The sequence below is a fragment of the Eublepharis macularius genome, chromosome 11 (genome assembly GCF_028583425.1).
Source record: "Eublepharis macularius isolate TG4126 chromosome 11, MPM_Emac_v1.0, whole genome shotgun sequence".
Classification (NCBI taxonomy): Eukaryota; Metazoa; Chordata; class Lepidosauria; order Squamata; family Eublepharidae; genus Eublepharis; species Eublepharis macularius.
This window is the reverse complement of record NC_072800.1, coordinates 40146703-40168390: the sequence shown is the minus strand read 5'-3', so window position 1 is coordinate 40168390 and position 21688 is coordinate 40146703. Positions and strand designations below refer to the sequence as shown.

The window sequence follows — 21688 nt, the reverse complement described above, 5'->3', positions numbered from 1 at the left end:
TAAAAGGGTTAAGAATCTCTATAAGGAATATACGAGAGAACAATACATGTATTCCATATTCATTGTAACTGATAATTCTAAACAGATAGAAGAGAAAAAAAGTCTTAGTTGCAATAATCAAGTACATTCCAATTTTTGTATTGTCCAGGCATATGTTTAAATTTTCCAAAGTGCATTAAGTGCTACAAATAATTAGTTACATTTAGCTATCATTTCCTTTCCGTACCTGTTTGTATGCACACATATAATCTTGCATGTACGTTTCAGACCACAGCACTATTTATCTATTAATATAAGCTATAAATGCTCTAAATTTCAATTCTGACATTTAACAATTATTCTTAGAAGTCGTTAAAGTTATAAATGCTGTCTAACACCCCATCCCTGCAATAGAAATCCTAAATATCCCAAAGGCCACCATAAAGACAAGGTAACTAAATTTAAATAGCCTATTCCTCAAATGAGTTCCTGACAATTTTTAATTCTGATATAGAAAATACATTGCTTTCCCTTTGGTACCTTCTACTTTTCTTCTTTATAAAAGATAGACACTCTTGTTATAAAAGATAAAATCTCTGATATAAGCAAATCTATAAACCATAAAATATACTTGTAGCAAACCTGAGTATTTAACGATCCATTCCATATTATATAAAGTAGCAAGAATTCCTTGGGGAGTACTGGGTCATATACTTAACATACGAACCAGGAAGAATTTTGCAAACACAATATCCTGCCGAAGAATATACTGTGCAAAGAGCTCCTGTTGAAGTTGCATGCTATAGCTGCACTGCTTGGAAGACTCTTTGAAACTGACCCCACATTTCTGAATGCTCTCCTCTCCTCCTTGTCCTTTAAACAAAGTATATCCCTTTGGCAATGAGACTATAAAAATCTACGGTCAAGTCAGTTAAGACCTAATTGGAAAATATGTCACTCTAGTCAGAATTTCAGGTGCTCATCTTCTGGCTGGATAATTCCTTGTTCCCCATGGATAATATTGATACCTAAAAAAGATTTAAGAGTGGTAAGTGTTTTATAGAATGAGAAATTCTGTAGCATTTACAGGTATTTGAATAAGACTGAATAAGACTGAATCTTTGTGCCATGAAACAGACATGCATAATGTAATCCTAAACAGAGTTACTTTTTTTAGGATTGAACTAGCAATGGAAATATTAACAGAGTTGGGAGGGGGAGGATTGAATGTTCAAGTAATGGTGAAAAGAATAACACCCTCATCCTATTGCCTTTGGGTTGTTTCTACATTCAGAACTGAAAAGTGAAACACCAACCTAAATTCTTAAAACTGAGCACCAACATGACCTGGACTTCTTAGTATGATTACCACTAAAATTACTAAGAAAGGTTTCTGACTAGCACTTCTAGAAGACAGCATGGTTTAGTTTAAAGGAATCTAATGTTCTTCTCTGTGTTAGCCTTGATAATTTCTGGTTAAAAATAATAAGCATCATGAAACTCTATGGAAAATCCAAGGCAGGGGGTACTTATGAGATGTTTTGTCTCTTACAGAAATGTGAACTCTGGTTTATGTAAATTTGATAGGGACAAACATTTGATTTTTAGTACAAAATAGTTCTCTGGTTTATGTAAATTTGATAGGGACAAACATTTGATTTTTAGTACAGAATAGAAATTTGGATGCCTCAGGATCTATTCTTTACATTCTCTTTTCAACTGAGTAAAATCTTATTTAAACTGATTGCCCTGAGGAAACAATTTCGACTTGCAGGAGTGGGTTTATAAAAGTGACCACTTAATTGACAATGTGTCAATTACCCAAAGGTCTCCCCATGGTATAAACTTATTTAAAAAGACCATCTTAGAGCCTCTTACCTGGTTGATATTACTGTGCACAACCTTAGAGTGGCATTTACATCAAATAATGCCAACTGAGTTACTTTTAGGCCAGTACTCCAAAAAACCAAAGGAGCAATGCATTTGTTTATGCGGTAGATCACTAAAGGACATTTTTCACTATGTTCTGGCTTGTCCTTTGTATGTGGAACCCAGAAAGAAATTCCTGACCAAGACCCTAAATAACATACACTCCTTCTCTGACTCCGATCAATTAGTCTACATGTCATCTGACGTAGATGCCTCTGTATCCTACAAAGTGGCATTTTTTGCCCTGGCTGCTAGAAAAATAAAAGCAAGTGTGGCTTCTAAGAAAGCATCTCATCAGTCTTAGCAGTAAATCATTAGCTGTAAAGTAGATCTTGCTTGTGTTTTGAATAATTTTAATGTTGTCTGGTATAATTTTAATTTTAATGTTGTCTTGTATAATTTTAATGTCTGGTATTTTAGAATTCTTTTTAAATTTTATGGTTGTAATTTGTATATGTGTTTTGCTTTGTAAAGGCCAGTGGCCATATACAATACATTTACCTACCTACCTTATTTAAACTGATCAACTAGGGAACATTCAACCTCTCCTGTAAATGTAGTCCTGTCACCTTAGAGGAAAGACTGAAACAATGGCAATCAAGATTGGGAGGAGGGCAGGGAGAACAGCAGCAGATATCAAGACAGCAGCTGAAATAAGATGTAGGTGTTTGTGGTTTTTTGCAAAGACCGAATGCTTCCTTTCAACTATTTCTACATTTTACACTCACACACACACACACACACCTTTCTCTTTCTTTCTTCACAGTTCTGTCTTTTGTGTTATGTTCAAAACCAAATATCAGCTAGACTAGTTCTCAGCCCTGGCATATTTTTTCTCATCAGCGTTGTTTTTCACAGGGACTTTTGTAACAAATTCATGTCCGCCAACATAAATAAGGATGGAGATGACTTTCATTTCAAAAGTACTTCTGCTGGAGGAGGGGATATAATGAGCGGAAATTGCTACAAAAGATGTGCTGTTCTTCTGTTAGAATGCAGCAGCTGTGACCATTAAAACTATTGGCAAAAATGTGCAACGTCAGTTTTATCCAGCACTTGCCTGCATACCATAAAACTATGCATTAAATGAGAATGGAAATAGAAAACTATAGTTGCAAAACAGGACAAAAGTTGCATTGATTGAGCACACAATTATTTAGACTTTTGAAAACTCAGATTTACCTGTTTGAGGTGAAACTGTAATACCCACATTCCTTCAGAACCTCTTCAATCACAGTCTAGAAAGTGAAAGGATATCAAATTTCAATAGATGTTAGTAAAAAGGAATTGAAAAGAATTAACGAAATTGATGAAAATAATGTTAACATCTGACCTGCATTTGTTCATATGTTATTCCTTCATCCTCATCAAAAGTGCTAGGAAGACCTATGAGTAAATTATATCAGGATAATTTGTATCAGGATAATGCTGGATAACTGGACATTCTAGTTTCATAAACAGGCCATTTTTCTTAAATGCAAAAAAGTGATTTTAAGATATTTAGAAAGTAATCCTAAACAGTTCTACTCAGATGCAAGTCCCATGTTATTCAATAGCACTTTCTCACAGGGAAGTGTCTTTAGAATTGCAACCTTAGCGGTTAGAATCAGCTATTGCTTGGGTTCGGGGCCTTCGCAGCTGCTGTCCTGTTCCTGAGGAACAGCCTCACAGAGTATGGAAGGCATGCATTTACTCTTACAGTTCTCCAGCAAGGATGTAAAATGGAGATTTACTGATTGTAATGGTATTTATTTATCGTATGGTTGACATTTGTGATGTTAGTGCCTGAATAAGAAGAAAGATGAGCTGTAATGCTGTAGTCTAATGTTAGTCTTATGGGTTAACAACTGCTTCTTAGATCTGAAAACATACGCACACAACTCCCATAAGCAACTCCCATAAGGACAGTAGTTTCAGGGAACTCTTGGACCCAGGCCTACGGCTAAATAAGTAGGTGGCAGCTGTGGCCATGGAGACTTTTTAGCAGCTTTGACTGGCTAGTCAGCTGTGGCCTTTTCTGGACAGAAAAGATCTGGCCACTGTGGGAAATGCCTTGCCCACATCTGGACTGGATTACTGCAATGTGCTGTACATGGGATTGTCACTGAAAAAGTGTTCAGAAACTTCAAATTCTGCAGCCAGGATGCTGATTGGAGTGGGTCTTCAGTCTTGGCCATCTACACTTGCTCCCAACCTGTTTCCGAGCACAATTCAAAGTGCTGGTGCTGACATTATATGGTTTGGGACCAACATACCTGAAGGATCTCCTATTTCCTTACAAATTTGCCTGACAGTTACGGTCATCTTCAGGTGCCCCTGCCTTCCAAGATTAGGCAAGGTGGCAACCCAAGAGAGGGCCTTCTCAATAGTGGCCCTAAAACTCCAGAATTCTCTCTTCAGGAAGATCCTACTGGCCCTTTCTGTTTTACATTAGCACATGAAGACTTTTTTGTTTCACCTGGCACTCCTCTCAGTGATTGCTCCGCTGGTTTAAAACTATTTTAATGATGTATTGGTTTTAATGGTTTTTAATTTGCATGTTTAGATTTGTAAGTCACCTTGGTGGCTCTGTAAGGGCAGAAAGGCATGGTAAAAATATTGTTAATAAATAATAAGTACACAGTGAAAGTTAGATTGTGAAAGAAATAATGACCATTAGTAGGACAATCCATGGTACTGTCCCAAAATTTATTCCAATAACAGTTAGGTTCTTAGCTATTGATCACACAGAAATTTCATTTCTGGCATGTGCTATTTTAATTTGCCATTTTGCAGTATAATCTGAATATTGTTCTAGCTTCTTTCCAAAGTCGAGAACAAACAAAAGCTTCCTTCTCACTTTTCATACGGGAATTACATTCTGATCCTAAAAAAATATTCACTTGGAAATATGCACGATTGAGCTCATTTATACATATTTTCAAGCACGCATGCTTATAATTACTGGCTTATAACACTATTCAGTCTCTATTTTAATAACCGTGACCATAATCCAAAGAGATCAACACACATTCAAAGCTCTTCAAAACTGCCATACTTTTCTTTAGACTACCTTTCCATAAATCTATTGATGCAAAATCTTTTTAAAGCAGATGATCAATGAAAATCAGAGGATTGGATCCCATCTAAAACATCTGTGCAAAGAGTGCGTGTGCATTGAAGCATGATATTTTCTGCCTCTTCCCACGGACCCAAATACCTCTCAAAATCTGGGGGGGGGGGGGGGGCAGGAGCAACATGAGGGGTGAGTTGGAGGGCTACCGGGTCCCAATGTGTCCTTTCAAAATTCTTGTGCCAAACTCTCAAAGTACACTTTGAACTTGGGGAAGGGGAGGGGCTTCTGAAAATGAAACTCTGGAAAACAGAAGTGTGTTCCATTGTGGTTAGATAACCATGTGTATACTTTATATTTTACCTGCAAATGCAAAACACTGGTCTGTTGGGAATTAAATGGCTTAATTTTTTACAGGGTTTTTTCAGAAGTATAAAGATGACACACATACAATTCATGATGACTAACATACTCACATTTCCTTTAATTCCCCAGCTACCAGTATGAAGATGCAGTGTATATGCACTATGTAGTAATTAATACCAATGAAGTAAATGCATAGCATAACTGTGTGAAAAATATTTGTACAAACTTGCTGGGTGTTCTTGGGCAAGGGAAACACTCTCAGCCCAATGTACTTCACACAGTTTTTATTTTATGTATGTAATTATTTAAAACATTTATACGCTACTACCATTTCAAACAACTACTATTTCATATGATGACTGGACAAAACAATATGGCAGCTTGCTAAAGCCATCTTATTTGCCCTACATAGAAAAAAAGACCTATGTGCCCTGAGCGGTAGGTGGAAGAGAAAGAAGTCCAGGCCAGAGAGCATATGTCAGCCCTTGGAAAAGTCTACCAGCCTGAGAGTACTGGTTGATTTTTAATTTATAAGCCACCCTGAATGCATTGGTATACAAATGCAGTACATTAAGCAAAGCAATATAAATGTAGTAAGTAAATAAGAAAACATTCTATGCTAAGACAGTACTGTGAATAACACAGTATCAAAGTCTACAGAACGGATGGTCCCTTCAAATCCAGTTCTGTTAAAATGAGTTATATAGCAGCTGAAATGGGCTCATAAAAAAGAATTAACCTCCTGCTTCCTCCTCTGATAATTCTGAATGCTCTTGTTAAAACAACGTCTCTGCTTTTTGAGGTGACTATGTCATCCTTCTTGTTAAGGCTTTATACCCTATATTTTTGTGTAAATGCTCCTGCCTATATGCTTATCTCTTGTTCCCCTCACAAGCATAGTTACTCTCTCAGTCCCCTGGCAATCCTTGCTTGTTCCTCTGTGCTTTTTGCTCTGCTGCTATATTTCCGTAACCTTCCTTTCTTGTGAAGTGACCTTGTTCATGTTAAATCATCCTCACTGCACCCTATTTAAGCCTATTATCGTCTCCTCAATCTCTGTGTATTACTGTTAGTTTAAAGTTCATATTCTGCATGATGTTGTTGTTAATTAGCCTAACCGATTCTCAAAACAGGTTACGATACAGATGGAACCATGCAGTGCATAAAATCCTGAATGTTTCCCACATTCCAATCTAGAATAGAGTAAAAAAAACCCTTATTTGTAACTACGACTATGACTTTAGGTAAGAATTAGCTCAAACATGATCAGAATTTACAAATTCCATCTCACTAGATAATCAGAGTCACCACATGGGACAGGTTTAAGGGACAATTCTATGATTATCTGTTTTCATCCCATATGCATTATGGACTTAAACACTGCTGCCTCAGGGTTCTATATCATGCTGTTGTTAAATATTTACCTATTTACTACATTGTAATGAAAGTTTATAATTAGACATGGGAACGAATCAAAATATGAATCAAATTTCATGATGAATTGGGCCGATTCGTGTTTCACGAAACATGTTTTGTGGGGCCACGGTTTTCACAAAATTCACGACTTTGGGGGCTGATTCGTTCAATTCGTAAATGATTTGTGATGCCAGACAGGCTGGTGCCAATACTTTGATTCCCTAGACAACATAGGCCCGGAATGTCTGCAGACCTTTCGTTGCCATTGGAAACCCCAGTCTTAGCCCACATAACCTTGATAGGCAACTCTCCCTGCCAACTGAAGAGCTTCCATTCTGCCCTATACAGCAAGGAGCAGGGGGGTTAATCCCCTAGGTAATTGAGATGGGCCTTCTGTAGCCATGGGAACATCAATCTCATCCCTCCAAACCCTGTTAGGCAGGTCTGTCTGCCAACCAGAGACCTCCTGTTCTGCTCTATGTGAACATTTATTATATAAGGTAAATCTCTGCCTTGTGCTTTTCAGTTCCAGTAGACAGAGGGAGAGGGAGGACTGGTTGCTGGGATTTGGTGTGAGAGAATGGAACTGGGAGCTTTTGGCTGGATTTGCTGCTGCTTTAAAAGAGACTGAAAAGCCTCTTTCTTATTTTCAGCTCTTGGCCTTGCTGGGAAGGTCATTGGGTGAGGGTGCCTTCTTTTCTCCACCCCACCCAACCCCAGTCTCAGGGCATTGCCTGGCTCTGGGGCCCAGCTTTACTGAGGCTGACCCTTTTCTTCCTTAATTTTTTTTGCTTATATTCTTATTTAAAGCATTTGTTCTTGCTGACTTGTTGGGTGAGGGTGGGTGAAGGAAAGCCTGCTGAAGTCTCCATGCGAGTTTGGCATCTTTGGGTATGAAGGGGGCCATTGAAGTGCCCTGGGTTCTGATAAATCATGAAACGAACGAATTGTTTCGTGAAACGGGACAATTTTGTGAACATTCATGATTCGTGGAATGCAACAAAATATGAAATGCTCATTTCGGTTTTTCCCATTTCGTGCCCATCTCTATTTATAATAGTAATTTGTCTTTACTAACATTTGCCAATGTCAACTGTATGAGCCAATTAAAAAAGGCTGAAAGCCATGACTTTTGCTAGACTTACCTGATCTGTCATCTGGGAGAAACAGATTTCCACCTGAAGAGTTAAGTAATAAGTGACAATCTGCTGTGAAAAAGTTAGACTCAATCAGTTCTGGAGAACCTTGAAGAAGCTGGAACACAAAACATAAATATAAATGTCACTTCTTTCCCCTAAAAATACGACTATAAATAACTAGTGGTCTAAAGAACTCTCAGAACTCAGGATCTAGTTAAATCGATTGATAACTTGCTTAGGATGAAGGATCACAGTTTGAGTTCAAAGTGACTCCAGAAATTCCAAACTAATTCTGCACAATCTTTATTGGTAACATTTGTTGTTTTTTACCAAATACCGAACCCGAATTACACTCCCCTAATTAGTACCATGCCTAGAAAAACTAGCCATCAGGGCACAGGTACTATGTACTCATGTGCATTTGTACTGAGAGATAAATAGAAAGTACACCCTTATCTGCTCTCAGCTCAGGTAAGAGCACAGGTTGCATTAGCATGTGCATGTGCACCAGTGGACTCCCATTAATATTTTATAGTGACCCAGCACATGGTGAGCAAATTGTTTGGTCCATTTTCACACAACTTTGTGTATGAATAATTCCTATTATTGCTGAGCAACGATTATTGCAATGAGTTGCTTGACTACTGATTCATAACAGATAGCACTGCTGAGATATCATCACCAGCCAGATAAAAGGTACACCAATGTCAGAGTGATGGCTGGAGATAAATACAGGTTACATCTCCTCCCTTTCACCCTCTATTGGTATAGCTGTATATATACCCCCATCTATTCACTATTGGTTGGAACCTATGGAAAGATTTTATGCTAGTGCTTTTATGGAGAGATTCTACTTTTCTGTATTTGACTGTATCCAAAGTGCCATTAGATCTTATCTGCTTAAAAGATCTTTCAAGAATGTGGAAGCTGCAAAGCAATGCTCTGAAAAACGTTCTGCAGAACTATGCCAAGATTATCTAGCATCAAAATGCATTTGCATTCTTGTCCGTTGAAGAAAGGAGCTCATGTTTTAGAATTCAAAGCTCACCACCTTTCATAGCTTGACTAAATCTCCTTTTTCATTGACCTTTATACTCTTCCATGTTCCTCTACAAAGTCATCACAACAGAGATCTGCTTCAGCAAATGGTAAGAGGAGACTACTCTTATTTCAAAAACTATCAGATAAACATTATTTTTTTTCTAAAATGATTTACAACATAAATCATTGCAACAGAAAAGATGATTTAGGCTCAATGGGTTGGATCCAATGAACTTTGAGAGGAAAATGTTCACAGAATGGATCTTTCACCTCCCTCTTCAAGCCTCCTGAGTGCCCTAAGGTGCTCTGGAATGAATACAATAGAATGGGATGAAATGCTGAAGGGAAGGCTGCAGTTTGGAAGAAAACACTTCTCTCTCCTTTTGGGTGAGTGAAGAGAAGCTAGGGATTATGTGGGAGCAGAGCAGCACAATTTCTGCCAATTCGTTCCTGCTGCATTCTAGTCTCTTCCCAAGGGTACCCTGGCCCTCAGGAGCAACTTCTTCATTCATGGAGAAATAAGAGGTTGCAGAAGGGAGAAGGGGAAGTTTGGTTTCATTGATTCATTCCATTCACCCTTCAATGGAGACATCCCATATTGTAAAACTCTGAAAATTCGATGCAGAGAGCTTGAACTTCTGGTGATACTGTTTTAGAATCCTTGCATTCCTGTTCGCACCTTTGAAAGGCAAGAATGACTTTGTATTTCAATTAGTAGCAGCGGGCGGGCTGTCCTTCTGTAAATAAAGGCACATATTCAAATTCAGGCAAAATCATTTTCAAAACCATTCTCCAAGGCTTTTGGGAAGCTACTATCCATGGTCAACTATTCTACTTGAATAAAGCAGCAGCATATGTAAATATGGAATGTTCATCTCTAACAATACAGCCCTAGAACCCTTGTAAACATTTGGCCCGTATTTCAAGTAATAGATGGAACCATAAGCTCCCTGAAAAAGACCATTGAAATACTGCACCTTTTTAATTTCAGACTTCATGTTGCATGGATTGCTCTGTTGGTTGAAAAGGGATTTCTTGAATCTTTCAATGACTCTTCTTTTCAAGTTGCAGTGCAAAGTTGGTGGAAGCTATTTGAAGGTGCAGAAACAGTTATCACAACTCAGTCTGTACTCTTTAGACAGGAAAAAGGTATAGCAGAGAAATATGAATGCCTTAACTGCTGTTAGCTAGCAAAGCAGAGAAAAAAAAATACCATGAAATGTCACACAGTTAGGGAAAGACTATTCTTCATTTTGCTTACATCATTTCTGCATGATCATCTCTATTATTATCAGGCAGAAACTGTGGTTACTACTACCACTACTCTTACATTAAGAACTTGTATAGTATCTCTCCTGTATCACAATAGTTTTGTACTGGTTAATGTTTCAAGTTATATGTGTATGTTACTATGTTGTAATGGTTTAACTGCAATAAAAGTTTAATAAACAGAAAAAAAAAAGAACTTGTATAGTAGTTTACCTCTATTATAACACACTTTATCGTGCAACAAACTTGGATGCTGGTGCAGTACTTTCCCACTGCAGTTGGAGAGCTAAGGGGGACATATATCGGGTTGTCCAACATCTAGTGAGCTCACACAGAAGAAGCAAAATTCAAAACCAAATGGGGAGCCAGTGTGGTATGGTGATTAGAGTCAGACTGGGATCTTGAAACTCACTGTATGATTTTGTGTTAGTCACACACCCAGCCTAACCCACTTCACAGGGCTGTTGTGAGGATAAAATGGAGAAAATGAGAATACCATAAGCCATTTTGCCTTCTATGACAACACCCTATCTACAGGTTTAGAAACAAGGGGCTTAAATTTCATACCCTCAAACTTCTTTTTTTTAAAAAATACTTTTAATTTTATAATTGAGGCTTTTGGGACTACTTAGTCTTGCAACCCCCAGTGAGGGTTTGGACTCAGGATGCCACCCAGCATTCACTTGGCCAATTATGAGGGGTTTATAACCTTGAGGAAGCCACACAGTAAGTCTGATGAAATCAACTAAGAAACAGGTTTATTTCAGTGGTATTCATAGCTTGGTTGTTTCTTTGTTTCCCTTTTCTCCAGCCCTCTCAGTATTACATTAACAAAATTACTGGAGAGCTGCGGCCTGAGAAAGCATAACAATTATAAAGTAGGTTTCTTGTTTGACCGATTCAAATACATTACATGGAACAGAAATACTTTGACTTTGACAGGAACAGCACCCAAATCCTATTTATCTTCAAAATATCTAAAGTCTCTACTGGACTCCCTGCCTAATCAGCAGACCTCCGAAACCTTCTCCCACCCAAATCCAACCATCAACTCTGTCAGTTTGCCAGGAGTTGGGAGTGACACATATGGATCTCCCCTCTGTCAATCTACCCTTGCAACAATGTTGAGGTAGGCTAGGTTGACAGAATGCTTGAACCAAGATCACTGAAGTGAGCCTTTTCCAAGTCCAACACTCTAGCTAGCTACACCACACTGGCTCTCTGACAGGTGGTAAACAATGTTTGCTGTGATGTTAAGGGACATGAAACACTCTTGTAAGTTAAGTGTGTGGGTATGCCAGAGATGATGGGATTTACTTTGTCAATGTTTAATTTACCGCAATGCCTTTTCCACCTCCAAATTACAGTATTTACTCAAACACAATACTAGTTTTTTTTCCAGGTATGCCAATTAAAAGGTGTCATCTTAAATTTGCATACAAGTTAGTTATGTTCAATAATTTTAAAAAACCTTTTTGTATTTAACATTTTTAGAGGTGGCTCAGTCTTGCATTCAGGACTGTCTTCCTTTTAAGTAAATTCAGTATCTATCTGTATCAATTAGCCTCTTGTTTATTCATGATCTTCTTAAGTGCTATTCTACAAAGATGAAGTTTTCTATCCCTATGCATTCCTGCCCTCTTAAAAGACCAGCCATCTCCACTTGCTGCTCCTTATGACTGGAATCTGCCATACCAAAGAAGACACATGTTTGGTGCCACCTCTGTCTCCTCTTTCAGATTCTTCCTCAAAATCCAGCACTGAAAAGCTTAACCTTCATCCCTTAGCCCTCCACTCACCCACTTTGGTGGAACAGCATTGCCCCTGAGAGCCCAGCAGTCATCCCTTCTCCAGTGTCTGATTTTGCACTGTGAGTTTCTTGGGATGAGGAAGTGTCTTTTTTTGTATGTGCGTTCATATTACATATACAGCATCACATATATTGAGGGTGCTATATCAAAAATTTAAGAAGTTGCAGGCAGAAGTTGCAGAATGAAAAATTCCTGCAGATTTTTAAAAGCATAATTGAGAAAGTGACAACCTGTACAGAACAGACTCTGTCTTCCAAAAATACTCCTTCTGCACATGAATATGGAGCCAGAAGAAAAACCACGCTCTTCAACATCGTTTTCACTTTTAGCTAGCTTTAAGAGAGATTCTCTTAATTTCTCTTTACCCATTTTCTCCCTGAAATCTAACTAGCATTTTCTTTCCGTCTTTTGAGGAATTTAGAGTCGGGATTGAAGTTATAAAAGTGCACCTTGATTTGTCTTTGGAGAAATGAAAGAGAAATCTTGCTCTTAAAAGAGAAAAGAAAATAAGAGGAATCAGTGGCTATATCTAAAATAGTGAATTCAGGGGTCATTTCATCGAAAAAGAGCTGGAGGAACTCATTAGCATAACTCATTAGCATATGCCATGCCCCTTGACATCACCAGAAGTGTATCATTAGCATAACTGATTTGCATATGTCACACCCCCTGACATCACCTATCCTGGCTGTTTTGGACCTAATCTTGGCCATTCAGGGCTGAAATTGGGCCCAAAATGGCAAAAGGGGGCTGGAAAGGGGCCCAAAATGGTCAGGATTGGGCCGCTGCTAAGCAGGAGAGTGATCCACCACCTGTCAGAGGCCTGATCTGGGCCGTTTTGGCCCCAATCCAGGCCGAAACAGGCCCCAAATGGCTGAGTCAGATGGGCGGGGCCACCTGACATGTGACCTCTTTGGGGAACTGCTGGAACTGCTACACCTCTGGTGTAGCACCTCTGGCATCTTCAGAGGTGTAGCACCAAAAGACAGAGATCTCTCAGTGTCACAGTGTGGAGAAGATGTAGGTCATTTGTATCTACTCAGGAGGGGTGGGGTTGAGCTGAGTCATCCTGTAAGAGTTTCCCAGGGTGTGGAATGCTAATGGCGGGAGGCTTCACTGTATCCTGAGGAGGTTCTTTTGCATATGGATTGGTACTTGATGTGCTAATCTTCTCTGCAGGGCTATTGTCAGGGATAGAATGTTTTGTTAGCCTGGTGTTTTTCAGAACTGGCAACCATGCTCGGTTCATTCTTAAGGTTTCTTCTTTCCTGTTGAAGTTTTGCTTATGCTTGTGAATTTCAATGGCTTCCCTGTGCAGTCTGACAAAGTAGTTGGAAGTGTTGTCCAGTATTTTGGTGTCCTGGAATAAGATACTGTGCCCTGTTTGAGTTAGGCTATGTTCAGCCACTGCTGATTTTTCAGGTTGTCCAAGTCTGCAGTGTCTTTCATGTTCTTTTATTCTTGTCTGGATGCTACGCTTTGTGGTCCCGATGTAAACTTGTCCACAGCTGCAGGGTATACGGTATACTCCTGCAGAGGTGAGGGGGTCTCTACTGTCTTTTGCTGATCGTAGCATCTGTTGTATTTTTCGGGTGGGTCTGAATACTGCTTGAAGGTTATGCTTTTTCATAAGCTTTCCCATCTGATCAGTAATTCCTTTGATATATGGCAAAAACACTTTTCCTGTGGGAGACTGTTTTTCTTTGGTTGTTTGATTCATCCTGGGTTTGATTGCTCTTCGGATTTCATTTCTGGAGTAGCCATTTGCCTGGAGTGCGTGGTTTAGATGATTAATTTCCTCATTGAGAAAGTGCGGCTCACATATCCGTCTTGCACGATCCACTAATGTTTTCATTATGCCTCTTTTCTGTCGGGGGTGGTGATTGGAGTTTTTGTGTAGGTACCGATCAGTGTGAGTTGGTTTCCTGTAGACCTTGTGACCTAACTGAAAGTTTGCTTTGCGGATGACCCAGGTATCCAGGGATGGGAGTTTTCCCTCGATTTCTTTCTCCATGGTGAATTGTATGTTCAGGTGGATGTTGTTGAGATGATTCAAAAACCCCATCAATTCTTCCTCCCCATGGCTCCAAATGATAAATGTATCATCCACAAACCGGAACCATACGCTAGGTTTGTGGGGTGCTGATTCTAGAGCTGTTTTTTCAAAATGTTCCATGTAGAAGTTTGCTATAACTGGGCTGAGTGGGCTCCCCATGGCCACCCCATCCATCTGTTCATAGAATTCGTTGTCCCATTGGAAGTAACTGGTTGTCAGGCAATGGTGGAATAAGGCTGTTACATCCTCTGGGAAAATCTGATTAATAAGTGCAATAGTGTCTTTTACTGGAACCTTGGTAAACAGGGATACAACATCAAAACTGACAAGTATGTCTTGTGGATTGAGTTTCAGAGAACTGATTTTGTTGATGAAATCTGCTGAATCTTTGATGTAAGACGAGGTTTTTCCGATGTGGTCCTGCAGGAGATCTGCCAGATGTCTAGCTAATTCATATGTCGGTGAACCAATGGCACTCACAATGGGTCGGAGTGGGACTGAATCCTTATGTATTTTGGGGAGTCCATATAGTCTAGGTGGCTGTGCTTCAGTCTTGCATAGTTTTCTGTGCGTGTCGGGATGTAGTGAGGAATTCTTGATCAGCGCATTTGTTAGCCTGGTGATTTTGCAAGTGGGATCTCGTTTTAGTTTTTTGTAGGTGGGGGAATCCAGGAGTTCCTTAATCTTCTTTTTGTATTCCTCTGTTTTCATGATCACTGTAGCATTGCCTTTATCAGCTGGTAGAATGATGATGTCTGGATCTGCATTGAGGGTCTTGATGGCATTTTTCTCTTTGCGTGTTATATTGCTGGTGGGAAGCTTTGCCTTTCGTAGAATCCTGGCTGTCTCTCCTCTTATTTCCTCAGCTTCCTCTTCAGGTTCATCTACCTGAAGCCACAGCTGCTGGCGAAACGTCAGGAACTACAATGCCAAGACCACGGCAATACAGCCCGGAAAACCCACAACAACCATCGTTCTCCGGCCGTGAAACTACCTTACTTTAGCTATTTTAAAGACAAATCTGGTTTATAACAAACATTCATTAGGTCAACAGCCTCAGTTATCAAGTCTTCCTAGGTAGGATATTACAGTTGATACATGGATTTATATTGGTTTTAGTACCATTTTGGGACAAATGCTTTTTGTGCTAATTCGTGTTATGTGGCAGTATCATTCTCAATCTGGTATATATGCAGATAGGGAGACAGAAACAATTCCTGTGCCCTGGCAATATATATCCCTATCATCCTCATGGAGAGAAACACAATTGTCCTATGCATAATATCACATGCATAATATACATGTAAAGTGTTTTAGGGATAATTCAATGAAGAACCTAACATTTAAAGCAACCTAACAGCGCAACCCTAGGCACAATTACACCTAAGTCCTTTAAAATTAATGGGCACAGAAGAGAGTAACTGTGGTTCAGACTGGCACTGTTAATTTGCCCTAGACATCTTCAATGAGGATCCAGTCTTCAGGATCAAAAACAGAGCCTCATTTACACCAGGGTAAATGTGAAAAATTTACTCTGGGTACTGTGAAAAATCTGTGATCGTGAGCAGCTGCAAAAAATGCTTAAAGTTGCCACTGGGATAGCTGCAGAGTGTTCCACACATCAGGAAACATCTGGTTTACTACATCCTTTTTACAGTCTTGCTCATAGTTCCTATCCCTTTGTCAATTTTCATATTCACAATAGAAACATTAGAGAGTGACGGGTCCAAGGCCACTTAGCAAGCTTCATGGCACAGTAGAATCTCCCCCGTCCTAGTCTGACACTAACTACTTAACCAAATGGGCTGCCAGAAAAGGGATTGCAGACCAGTCCCAATACCTATTCTTCCAAAAACTAAACTCTGATCATATGGCATATCTCAACTGTCTGCTTGCAGTATTTGGCAATAAATACACACTGCAGGTTTTTGCTAGATCAGGATGTTGATCACCCACATTTGTCAATCATTCAGGATATTTACTAAGCAGATATTGAACATCTGAAACTGTAATAAGGGAGGGGAAAATAAGTTGCTTGAACATACTGAGCGGTCCTTGGTAGCAAACCAGTGTTGTCTGAGTGCCAGTCATCTAAAAAGGAAATTGAGCAAAGCCCTCTCTCTTACTCACTTTTCATTCTTGCTTCAGTTTTCAGGGATTCAGATGTCAGATGAGTGGAAATAAGGTAAGGGATTTACATAATGGTTTTTAAAAAGCGTACATGATTTTTTCCCCCTTGGATCCAAATGAAACCTGTTGTCATAGCAACAGAATGGGGAAAAGCTGCTGGTAGCCAAGATCTAACAATGAGAACTCTCCCCTTATGAACTTCAGCTTATGCTTGTTTGAGACAATCTGCAACTGATAGCTTTAAATAAACATCCTACATGTCTAAAAGTGTCCCATCATGTCAGCAGAGACTATATAAAGTCAGAAAAGCATGTAATGCCTTCAGGAACTGGGCAGTGAGCGCCAATACTTCTCTGTTAGTATGTTAAAGCCAGCCAAGAATGAAAGCATAAAAGGCTTCCTGATCCCCTGGGATATATACGAAATTAAGTAGGGGCAAACCTTAATTCTATGGGGTAAAGGCAGGACTGCAAAGGGCATGATAGTTTGTTGGCAGATAACACACTGGAGTCACCTGCTCAAATATTTACTGTCACCAAAAATATCAGATCACATGGGCAGGAAGATCAGGAAATCCAAATGCATTTCATATGGTATATCTTTTTGGATCATGTTTCAGCCTCAACAGCACTCCTGGTAAATATGAGTATCTTTTGCTGATATTACAAGTGGAGATACGTGGACATTTGCAGATGCTTTTGCTTTCTTCTAAAAAACAAGGTTTTTTCCCTTTTTCTCCTTAATAAAATCATAGTAACCTACATTTAGCCCTCTTTCCAATAATATAATTGACTTTCTTTTTTCCCTGCCCTGGGCCCCTGGCCAAGACATTATCAACTTCAACTCTAATTAGGCACAAAGGATATCTGAATTCCCTAAGCTTACTTGTTTTCTCCCTGGAAATGCCAGCAATCTGTATCCAAGTCACATATAATCACTGATAAATTTCCAGTGAATAAAGAAAGAAGACCCTGAACTGGATAAACCAGGCAAGCCTGATCTTGTCAAATCTGAGAAGCTAAGCAGGGTCGGCTTTGGTTAGTAATTGGATGAGAGACCTCCAACAAAGACTAGATTGCAGATAGCAAACCACCTCTTTTAGTCTCTTGCCATGAAAACCCCACCAGGGGGCGCAATAAGTCATCTATGACTTGATAGCATTCTCCACCACCACCAAGAAAGGAAGGAGCTGGTGATCTACCTATAGTATCAATGGGTTCAACAATCTGGGCAAGGGAGGACTATATACTCTGCTTTATAGCAGGGGCTATCTGACTATCTATTTTCCCTGAGAACTAGGAAGACATTACAACCACATACAACTAGGAAGACATTGTAACCACATAAGTTACAGCACATAACTTTGGTTCTTTCTACACATTTTTCAGAGCACAGGAACATGCGGATTCAGCCCTGGTCTGTCACTCTAGCCCCTAAATTATACTGAAATCACAACCTGAAACCATAACTTTAAGTGCCTCAGCCATGCATCTCCTGTGACCGTCTGAAGACCTGGGTTGCTGTTCTATTCTTTTAAAAATCACCTGTATATAAATAAATCTTCTTTGTTGTTTTGTGGAACCTCCGGCTTCAGTAATCTCTGTACTCTTCAGGCACAATATCAAAATTACCTCACACAGCAAACTCAAAGCCTTTACACTTGCCACCATAAAAACATTTAGCAACTGAGGGAAAGCATACATTTCAAAACCAACCTAGTTCCCAAAAATTATAGGAGGTTGTGTGGGTTCCCTCCGTTTGGAAGAAAAGGCCTCTCACAGTAATTTCCAACAATCATAAAATGAAAGCTGCATTGGTAAGAAGCAATGTGCTGTGTTTATCTTATCAGTTTAAACTATTTCAAGGAATTACAAATATCTGTTTTAATTTCCTATACAGCTAAATGTGCATTTGAAGAAATAGTGGTTCACAAGAGTGTTGGCTTGGAAAGACGGCTCAAAAATCAACATGTGCTGGGTACAATAGAAAACAGATTTCTTATCCCTGCAGTAGAAAATCCATATGGAAATATAGAACTTTGCCTCTTCCACATCTTTATGTCATGTCCCATTTCCAAGCCTCTTTGAACCAATTCTAAAAAAATTCCCAACTTGAATCTTAAAAAGAAACCACTCCTTTTGGGTCAGCCCAGTCCAAACAAACCTAGCTAGGTAGGACATCAAGAGCTTCATCAGAATAAGTTAACATTGGCAAGAGGCTCCTCTTGTGGTCCAGACAATTATACCGTGAACTGGAGTTGCTTCACACTTTATGCAAGAGCCAGATATGCATATGATATGGGCTTTGGTTCCTTTAGAACCGGAATAGAATCAGTGAAATTAATAATCAGGTTTGTTAATGACAGGATAAAGGAACTTGTAGGAAAGGTCACTATATATTAATTGAGCTTGCCACCACAATCCATCGACTGCAGAGAAAGTATTTTACCCATTCAAAAGAGAGACGCTGACAAAACTTGATGAAAAGGGTAAATAGTTAAGATACAAAGAAGGGAAGTAAGAAATCTAGCAACACAGTAAGCGATAACGTTACCCCAGCAACAAAGAGGTCAAGAACAAAAGAAATGTTATGAATAATGAATAACAGGATGACTATAAGGGCGTAAAAATGGCTACAGATAAGTAAGTAATGGTATGAAGGTAAAAGTGGTGGTTAGAAATTGGGTTGAAATGCCAGTAAATGAAGGTGCATGGTTTAGAAAGCACCGATAAACCTGGTTTAGTAAGAGTAGTCAGAATTAAGAGAAACATATAAAAAAAAAGATTCAAACAGGAAATAGCAATTTAAAGATATAGTTTTGGGAACTATGTTGACTAGCTGTGTGTGGAATAACTGCCTCTCTTCCAATTTAATCTGAAATGTGGTTTGGTGACCAAGCTACTCATTTTAATAAGAAAACAACCTGATTAATCCTGAGGGTAATTCAGGCAATGATCATTAACATTAACAGTGATTCAGAAGGTGGCAGATTGGTGGCGTTCTCTTCATATCTTTTTTTCCTGGTAGCTTTTACTTATTTACCACTGCCCAATATGCTGAAGCATAAATATATATCCTGTCTCTATAATCAGTTAGAATATGCTATAGAATTTATTTCCGAGTATCAGAACAAGAATCTTGTTTGCATAATCATGGTTTTTATGTGCATGCACGTGCACATGCTTAATAAAAATTTCCATTGCAATGCTGACACAAAGTTTCTGGTTATTTTATCATTCAAACATGACTTAATTCAGAGATCAGTACATCAGTGTTAGCTATGCTAAACATGTCATGTCTGAAAGGGAGATGCACAACCCCAGACAACTGGGGAGCTACACCCAACACATGAAGACTTTACATATTTACTTGGCAGAAGCTTGTGGAGGTTTACCTGGGGTGCCAAAAAGTGTGCAGCTGTTATCATCATCTGGGCTGCTGGAAAAGCATGGCCATTGAGCATGCTCTTCTAGACAGTGCCCCACTCAGTGAACAAGTCAGTGTTATTATTATCCCCACAATACAGCTGGGGAGCTAGGGCTGAGAGGAGTGGCTTACCCAAGGCCACCTATTGAGCTCATAGCAGTAGTGGGATTCAAACCAGCGTAGTGCTGATTCACAGCCCAACCACTTAACCACTATGCTACAGACACAGCAATCAAAATAAAAAGTGCACCCTGTTGTCTGTGTTTCTTAGGGACCTCTGAAATTAGATGGATTGAAGAAATATTAGTTAGGCCAAACCTTTCTCAAGGCACTGTTAACTTTAGCTTTTATTTTAGGTAGATGTCATGAAGTGTGAGCCTGCAATACTACTGAGAGGTGAACAGATTTACCTCTGGCTATCTGAAGACCTTGATGGTCTGCATGAATATCTCAGAACTTGACTCCATTCTACCTGATTTGTACACAAGACTATGCTATTTTTTTGCCCCTGAATGGATTTTAAACACATGAAACTCTTATTATCAGTATCCTTTTTGAATTCAATCTGAGCTGGTTTTCAAGATGACACTCATTATTTTAACAAAATCTCACTTCTTCCTAGGAGAGAATCAACAAAGGCTTCAAAAGAACCCATAAATCATTTCATCCCATGATATCACTCTAGTATTCCCATAAGGAAGAAGTCTTAATTGATAAAGAACCACTGGTGTTCATTGCTCAGATTACTCTACATACAACTTCTGCAAAGCAGGAAGAAATCCTAGATTTTTTCTGAACATATGAATTATTATTTTGAAACTTTTAATATACTAAATGGGAATCGGGATTCTTGCTTAGAGGTAGTTGATTAGAATGGTATTTTATGTTCCTTTTAATAAACGTGAAATTATAGTGTTTCCCAAATACAACTGCCTTTTAACAGTTTTTTGTTTTGCACCAGGATAGTCCAAAGTCATCCTTTTCTAAGCATTGGAAATATGTTACAAGGAAGCAAATGCTGAAGCTTGAGTCATCATAGTTGATGAAAGACCTATAGCAGTTTCAACAGTTTCTGGGTTTTAAATGTAATATTTAGTTCTTCATGTTCAAAATTTATTTTAAAAGAGCAACAAAATCTGTAATTTGGAGCAAATATCTAGTTTAATATTGTATTTTATGAATCACTCCTTTTGTTAGGAAAAGGGAACAGGTTCTGTTGTACAGCCAGAACAATGGCAGAGAAGGAAAATAACACTGGAAAACCTTACCTGGGTGATGTAGATAATCTTGTGCAGCTGAATTAAAATCTGTTGAATAGGATCACTGATCTGACGCACTTTCCGTTGTGACACAGCAATGCCTGCAGACGCTGAAGTTAATAATGTCATAATCAGCTGGGAGAACCAATTGTGTTGTTTTCAGTATATCTCACAAATGCCAGCAGAGGTGAAGGGAAAGAGAAAGTGAGGACAGCATCTGGATCTTGCAAATTATCAATGGATTTGATGCTTCCTCCCCTCCTTATGTAAACAATTACTGAAAAGAGTAGGTCAAGAATTCTAAAAATATGTCTTCCAAGATTTCATATCTAACTCTCAGCATGGGCAAATAATGAGATTGGAGCCATGAACAGACAAGATAGATCTTTCTACAAACCTGAAAAAGACCCCAGGTTTGCAGAATTGTCTGAAAACTAAAAACAAACACATCGGGAGTTAACCCCCTCTCAAATAATAGAAACAGTTCCTATAGATGTAAGAAACAAATGCCCTCAGAAGCCATTGCTAGGCAACTACACAGTATTGCCAGCCAGCCAGCCTTGCTGTCAGTGAAAGGCAGCAGAAGGGACATTTTCAGGGCTGATTTGGCCTTTAAGGGAGGACTCAATGGGATCAGGCCCAACATTAACCACCAGGAAATCTGATACCATGAAACTTGTAGGATTCGCTCAAATTGCTCCTGTTCAACAGTAGCCACCCCACAAAAGCCAGGGTGGTGCAGTGGCCAGAGTTTCAACTAGAATCTGGGCGACCCAGGTTTGAAACCCCACTCTGCTGTAGAAACACAATGTGTA

The 21688-nt window shown here is 39.1% G+C and overlaps 1 protein-coding gene across 3 annotated transcripts in view; it reads right to left on the bottom strand.

Moving 5' to 3' along the window:
* Positions 1-275: 275 nt before the first annotated feature.
* NEK10 (NIMA related kinase 10) overlaps positions 276-21688 on the bottom strand; it is a 111832-nt gene continuing 90419 nt past the window's right edge. The window contains exons 31-37 of one of the 3 annotated variants that reach the window (XM_054992105.1): positions 20883-20983; positions 9900-10010; positions 7888-7996; positions 3242-3294; positions 3091-3146; positions 2418-2556; positions 276-1007 (exon numbers count right to left, since the gene is read on the bottom strand). In XM_054992105.1, coding sequence (XP_054848080.1) covers positions 2436-2556; positions 3091-3146; positions 3242-3294; positions 7888-7996; positions 9900-10010; positions 20883-20983 — 551 coding nt within the window. In that variant the 3' untranslated portion in view covers positions 276-1007; positions 2418-2435. Of the gene's footprint in view, positions 1008-2417; positions 2557-3090; positions 3147-3241; positions 3295-7887; positions 7997-9899; positions 10011-20882; positions 21009-21688 lie in introns of all 3 variants that reach the window. The other 2 variants (XM_054992107.1, XM_054992106.1) reach the window with 2 other exon arrangements.